At 40.5% G+C, this 7,452-nt stretch overlaps 2 protein-coding genes across 2 annotated transcripts; one reads left to right on the forward strand and one right to left on the reverse strand.

The window, feature by feature from the left end:
- Positions 1-294: 294 nt before the first annotated feature.
- Positions 295-3,482, reverse strand: aplnr2 (apelin receptor 2). The gene is made up of 3 exons (XM_084933923.1): positions 3,224-3,482; positions 2,889-3,049; positions 295-2,422 (listed from the first exon to the last, which is right to left on the reverse strand). Exon 3 carries the CDS (start codon positions 2,221-2,223, stop codon positions 742-744), a length of 1,482 nt encoding a protein of 493 aa, XP_084790049.1. The 5' UTR covers positions 2,224-2,422; positions 2,889-3,049; positions 3,224-3,482; the 3' UTR covers positions 295-741.
- A 1,296-nt stretch (positions 3,483-4,778) lies between these two features.
- LOC146382923 (endonuclease domain-containing 1 protein-like) lies at positions 4,779-7,246 on the forward strand. Its single transcript, XM_084933928.1, has 2 exons — positions 4,779-5,467; positions 6,269-7,246. The coding sequence occupies exons 1-2, from the start codon at positions 5,174-5,176 to the stop codon at positions 6,863-6,865; spliced, it is 891 nt and encodes a 296-aa protein (XP_084790054.1). The 5' UTR covers positions 4,779-5,173; the 3' UTR covers positions 6,866-7,246.
- The last annotated feature ends 206 nt before the right edge of the window (positions 7,247-7,452 follow it).

Here is a 7,452-nt window from a genome sequence, read left to right on the forward strand (position 1 = left end):
CTTTATATTTTTGAGGTGATTTTTTTAAGGTACATGGAGGTTCAAACTTCCTGTGGCTTCCTTAGTATTTAAATCAGTTATTCATGACATGTCTTGTTTGAGCTGTATGACTGTTTTGGAGACTGCTGTTTGAGGTGTTAAATGATGTCACATTGTACTGCTACTGATACAAATGGAGGGGCCAGAGTATTCGAAACACTTTAGAGAAGCGAATGTAACAACAGCACTGAAGAGGTAAGCTCTAAAATTTGAAGTAGCTTCATAAAAAAGTGAACATTATACCTGTGTGAAAAGTGTGCCCTCCTGGTAGGACAGCTGTACTTGCCCATTTAAAGTCAGTGTTCTTCATAAAGGGATTATAAATCTTTTATTTTTTTCAAAGGAAAATTTGCTACAAATGAAAAAAAAATTCTTTACATCACTTCCTGACATCATTTTAATAATCAATAATAAAAACAGTTTAACAAAAATCAACAAATAATTCAAGATATACAGGAGTGGAAAATATGGAAACAGTTCATGTTACATGAGAAGATTTGATTTGACCGGAGAGGATGTTTTGCATGGAGTCTTAATGGAATGGGTGGAATTTTTCCTGTGGGAAACAAAGCATCAGAAACCAGAATATATATTGCATGCCTTCTTCTGATGATAATATTTATTTTGAAAATACTGACATACGTACACAATGTCATGCATTCCATTTTATTTTCACTGTTCATTACATAGGGTTAGCGTTACTTAATTGTCAGAAAACATTGCACCCTGATATCTTGACTTCTTGAGTTCTTCAGGTGTGGCAACGCCCATCTCCCTAACTCCCCCCTCCTGTTCCTCCTCTGTCCTGTCTGCTGTTTCTTCCTGTGTCCTCATGGGAAAAGCTGAGCTCTGCTCCCCTTTCTCTTCAACTCCTTCAGCTTTGTGCCCTTCCTTTCCCTTTGCTCCTTTTCTTTTCATCCTGCACAACACGAGGAAAGCTCCTTTGCATCTCTTCCTAAATGATGGGTCACAGGCAGCGTAGAGGAGAGGGTTCAGGCAGGAGTTGAGGTAGGCTAAACAGGTGACATATGGATGAGCAGCCAATAATATCTGATCTAAAGAGCAGGAGTATGGGACAAATCCAAACTCAAGCAGCAGAGACACAGTTTTATTGACATGGAGAGGCAGCCAGCACAGGAAGAATGCCATCACTAACGTGACAATGACCCTGAGGAGTCTGCGCTGCCGTCTACGGTCAGGACGAGGGCCCCGTCCGAAATGTCTGCTGAGAAGTTGGACCAGTGAGCAGTAGCAGACCAGTAAGATGACAAAAGGAAGCAGGAAGCCAATAAGAGTTGATTTAATACTTAATGCAGCAGCCCACCACATCTCTGTCCTGTTTTTTTCTTCCTCCTCCAGCTCTGCTCCAGTCAGCATGGAGTAATCCATCTGGCAAGAAAGGAAGACAGACCTGGAATCAGCGGGTTCCAGCTGCCAGTCGTCCTCATATTCAGGGTCAAACTCCACCTCCCGGACAGAGCGCAGCAGCAAACCGGGAAGTGCCAGTACTCCCGCCAGCACCCACATCCCTCCAAGTATCCACAAAGCCTTGCTGGAGCAGCTCCTTGGTGCATGGTGGCTGGAGTGCCGGTGCCTAGTCAGAACCCAGTAGCGCTCCACACTTAGCATGCTCAGGCTGAACACGCTGGCATACATGTTAAGAGCTGTGAGGAAGCTGCTGATTTGGCAGAGAGGTTGCCCAAAAGGCCAGTGGTAGCCCATCGCTGTGTAGACGGCCCAAAGGGGAAGAGTCACAAGGAAACAAAGGTCAGCTAAAGCTAAACTGGCAATCAGAGAGTCAGTCAGTGAGCAAGAGGGACGAGAGATGGAGGGAGAGCAAGAGGATGAGGTGGAGGAATGGGAGGATGTTCTGTAGCTTTGCCTGGAGGAAAATCCACAGTTTGAACTTTGAACTTTGCCAGTGTTGTTAATGTGCTGCTGACTGCTTCTAAAAATGTTGCTGCAGCAGAACTGGCCATCTTCTGCTGGCTTTCGGTCCCTTCTCCTCCTCCCCTTCACTCGGTCCAGGTAGGCCCAAAGCACCAGGCTGTTGCCAGGACATCCAACCAGAAATGCTAGCAGGTAGACAGATGGGATGATGAAAAACGAGGGAGACCAGTCGCTGTAGTCACAGAGAGGGGGGTTGGTAGGAGCAGGGGAGGCGAGGTAAGCTGGTTCTGACATCACTCTGTATATACTTGTTTTTGTATCGAAAAGGTTTTGGCATTAAAATCCACTGGAGTTTTTAACACTGTAGCCAAAACAGCATAATATCTAGATGTGAAGAGACAAGATTCCTGCACTGGAGGAATGGTTTTAGGTGAAGAGGTCCAAATTCCAGGAGTGGATAAGCCTCCAGTTCACATCTGTTGATTTTGATGGTCTGGAAATTCAGTGAAAGATACAAATAGATTTTAAAAACTTTAGCTACACTCATTTTTGGGATTATGTAAATTTATGTTTTTTTCCATACTCATGCTTCTCCCGAAAATATATTAAGGATTATGAGGACCTCACTTTTTTCTATACAGCAATTTAAACGCTTAGACAAACAATTTTAGGCAATTTTAACATAATTTAAAACTCATACAAGACAACAAACAGAATCAAGACTGCAACAGTGCACACTAAAACCTTAAATAAGGAATTTCTAGGACCATGAGCACTTTCACTGTGATGACAAAACATGATTTAACTGAGTAAACATTTATAGCTTTCTGCTTTCACGTTCAATTCTGAAAGTGAATTCTGAAAATCTGCATAAAGCTCTCTCCAACTGGCGTGTTTTATAAATACATTTTTTATCTTGACTATGTGAAATAAGAGAGGATTTTGATGAAGGCACTTACCTTGCAGTTGCTTTATTACCTTGGATAAAACCAATTCACAGGTGCTTACAACCATGGTACGATAGTTGTTATACAGAAATCAGCATCATCCCATCTTCTCCTGCTGAACTTCCAGTCTGGGTTTTCTTCTGTCTCTCTCTCTATCTCAGCTTCTGTAACAACTGAAGAAGGTGAGTGTTTCTCTTAAGTCTAAATATACACCAGTGTCGCCTAAACACACACACAAGTAAACTAAAACCCAGAACCCTCCTTTCTCCCATTCTCCAAACTAGACCACCCCAGCAGAAAGTAACAAGACCTGCAAGCATCAACCCCCCCAACACAAACATACTCACCTCCCAAGAGACACAATAACTCCACTCATCCTTCCCCCCACAAACTCGAGATACACAAACAGAGTCCTCCGTCTCCTATACTGCTCGTATTCTCCATGCAAAGACACAAACAGATCCAAATGCACCTATAGTACACAAATACGTGCAAACACAAGCACCCTCTTTGTTGTCGGGGGTCTCACATTTGCTCTCAGTGGTCAAATGCGGCTACCCACACTGAGAGCAAATAACAGCCCTCACATTCATAGTCAGACTACAATATCAGAATAGAGGCAGCCTTCATGAATACAATGAAAAGGCCTTCAAGCCATTGATCCCTACCCAGCGTAAACTGGGACAGAAATAAGAATTTCCATGTGAAAGTACATCCAAACCCACAGCTGTGTTGTCTCATGTCTTATGGAAGCTGCTAAAAAGTCCATTAAAATCATGCTCAGCATGGATTCTGAGATCCTTTCTCAATTTCAGCTGTACAAACAGCATTATCAGTTATTTTTATTCAAAGGAGTAAGACACTTTGATCGAAGTAACAAAATCAGTTTAGTCCAAGAAATGTATTCGTTTTATGGACTTATTTATCTTCATTCTGCTCATCCTCAAAGTGCATTTTCTCTTTTGGACTTTCTTCCTAATAATGAATATGGTAAACAATGACTCACACTGTTAGTTGTTATGCTTACGAAATGCAATAATAAATGATTAGGACTTAATAATAAAATCATTCCAATTTATAAGATGATAAAAGACTATCTTTAAGAGGTAGTTGGAAATGTCCTGTCTAAACCTACATATTGTAAGGAGGGAGGGATAATGACGAATGGGGTCAGCGTGGAATTACAGTGTAAATAGTGAAGATGTTCGGATAATAAACAGGAAGTGCATATTTCCACAGAGGTCATTCTGCCACTAACCTGTAGTTATGGGAACAGATGTTTCTAAAAAACAAAAAAAACATTCCAGTCAGTCTTTTCTCTTACAACACACACACACACCCACACCCACACCCACAAGCACACACATGCACACAGACACAAGCAAACACACACACATGCACACAAAACTTTACTGCTGAGAAGAAAGGAAAGGCAGAGTAAATACAAGTAAAAAGAAAAGAAAACTGTAGGCTGTTGTGTGCTGATCTCAGAGGTCAGTTTGCATCTGTTTTCAGATTTTATTCAGGCTACCTACTTGTATTTTTGCTAAAATGTCAGTAGAATTCTTGTATTTTATCATGCCCCTCAATGCAATACAGCATAAAAAATAAAAATAATAACTGAAATATGTTGTATTGTCATAAAGCTGTCCAGCAGTATATAAACACAATCATCTTCAGCTGCAAAATTAAAGCAATAAAGACTCTAATTAATCAATAATATAACAATTATGACTCCACATAAAGAGTATTATTAGATATTGATGATAAAAATGTTTTGTTTTTTTTACTTTAGTAGGATTAAGTAGAATTTTACCCAGATACAGAGTGTAAATACTTGTTTTTCCATTTTTTCACTGTTTTTTTTTTTTTTTACAACAGTTACTCATTAGTCTACAAAAGGTGTGTAAGTGTGCAATAAAGTGCAATGCCACTTTTCACATTTCACCTAAATTCATGCATAGAGCTGCATATGAGGCTGAATTTCAGACCACTGTCATCAATTTCTTAAAACTATATTTCTCCCTTTATTTCATAGAGAATCCTTGTAAATCTAACCACATGTTTAGGATGCCTACAAGTCTTCCACTTGAAAAATGTTCTTTCGGCTTTGCTGTGCCTGTTAATTGGTACCTTTTTAAACATGGCAGTGGATCGTTTGCCTGCTGAAAGGAGAACAAGATACGGATTTGCATAATATGCCTGATATGGAAAGAGCCACAAGACAGGCAAAAAGCACACAGCGGTAGAGTCTTTCATGGGGATTAAATGCACTGTGGAGAAATAGATGTTTCATCATGTCTGTCTACAGAACAGATCAAGCTTTCATCTGTCTTCTGATTGTCGTGATGGTAGGAGGCGAGGTGCAGGAAAGCCTTTCATCCGAGTGTAAGCAATTTTTGTATATGGGGACGCTGCTTCGAGGGCTTCAAGAGCAGTCGTTTAAAAAGATTTGCCAGTTCTATGGGGGTAAGCCACGATTTGTAACCCTCTATGACACCTTCAACCACATCCCTATTTATTCTGCCTACACCTTCAAGCGCTCAGACGGCTCCAAGAAAGTGGACGTGCCTTGGATGTATGAGCTGCAGGTAGGCAGGGTTGCTAGCTTTGCTGTCTGAGCCTTCAAATGTGTTCTGACCATCTGCCAAAAAGTGGTGGTGTTTCTGTATTTTGTTTCTGTGTGTGTCTGTGTGTGTGTGTCTAATATCTGCTGATATTCTCATGCACTGGTAAATAGGCTGTAGTCAACAGAACAGGATTATATATAAAATAATGACCTGTATTGCAAGTCTCTTTATGACCGTTGTACAATATAATCAATCCAATGCCAATTTTTTTCTCTCGATATGACTTGATATCATTCATGATAAATATGTTGAGATACAGATATGTATGAGAGCTTATGGACGAATAGTAATTCACCACAGTTTAAATACAACTAATCATTTCACTTTTTGCCACTAGGTGCTTGTCACAAAGTTTGAAAATTGAAACTCCAGTTTTATCAATAAATGCACTACTACCACTGCTGTGGGGTTACCAGAAGGTCAAAAGTTCTTTTTTATCAAGTAAAATGCTGTTGCTGCAAAAAATTACAACCTGAATGTTCTGTTTTTGCTAATTCACTGTGATCAGTGCAAATGTGTAGGTTATGTATGTTAAAATATATTAAAATAAACATCATTGAACTAACACTTTTTACTAGCAGCATCTCAGCCTTTTAATAATCTTTTTGTAAATGATCAGTGAAGCCCATTTTCAGAATGCACACCCTTTAAATAAAATAAAGATGATACATTTAGTGTTGTTGCTGGTAATAAATAATATAAATATATAATAAATCTAAATATCCTGTTTATTTTACAATATTAACATGACCATGTTAATAGCTCTCCTCAGTGTCCGGCCCCAGAGACATGCAGCAGCTGCCTTCAGAAAATGTGCACGGGAGTTTTGAGGATGCTCAGGCTGTGCTTGAGGACTACTCCGACACTGTGATCTACGAACGCGGTCAGCTCAATCCAGACGAGCACCAGGCCGACCCTGACGACAAAGCAGCCACCTACACGTTGACAAATGTGGTTCCTCAGGCTCGTGAGTTCAACATTGGTCCATGGAAACAACACGAGAACACTATCCGCAGGAGGCTCAACAACTACTGCAGGGGCACCGCCTACGTGGTCACCGGGGTCACCACGTCGGGCCACACAATCCGCCGTCACAACATCAACCGTGTGGGCATCCCTACCTACCTGTGGTCAGCCTACTGTTGCCCTGATTATGACCACAATGCTCCGTACTCCGAGCGCTCCAAGTTCCCTGCGTTTGCATCTCGTGGGCTCAACGACAGAGAAAATAATAAAGTTATAGAGATGACGGTGCAGCAGCTGGAGGATTTCCTGAAGAGAGTAACTTATGTTGACAGCTCTTTCCAGATCTTCTATGACAACTGCCTGCCTCCTAATGGTGCACCACATTTGTCTTAAAAAAATTAATTACATTTCCATTAGTGTGTAAAACAATCAAAATTTTTGTTAATCTTCACGTTATCTCTGGCAAACCCATGCTCCTTATAAATTAAAACTACACCTGCCTCTGTAGGCCTTTTGTTCAGGACAGAGATTAGACCAGCTGTTTTACATTTTCTCGTACACCTTAACTACAGCAGTTCTCTGCACCTCAGTTTGCACTAGTTCTACAGCCTTAGAAGAGCATTTCTAGATTTTGGGAAAAATACTAGCTGCTAATTGCTCTGACATTTGGATTTCAAACTGTACCATTAAATGTGAACTACACACAAAAGAAACAACATTATGGCCATTTAATTAGAATATAAAAATAAAATCCTCTTTCTGCCTGCTACTCTATTTGTTTGTGACTGTCTATTCATTTTATTCAGCGTCTGGTATCTTTAATCTTTAATAGACAAGCCGATATTAACTCCATGAATTATATCAGTGAATGAGACTGAATGAATGATATTTCGGGCAGATCCTGGCAATTGGCATATGACAGCAGGTGGTCAACTCAACTGTGGATGCTTTGACCAGCAGCAGATTGATAAAGAGCCCAA

Source organism: Perissodus microlepis, chromosome 7 (assembly GCF_051167445.1).
Source record: "Perissodus microlepis isolate ML-2025 ecotype Zambia chromosome 7, ASM5116744v1, whole genome shotgun sequence".
Taxonomy (NCBI): Eukaryota; Metazoa; Chordata; class Actinopteri; order Cichliformes; family Cichlidae; genus Perissodus; species Perissodus microlepis.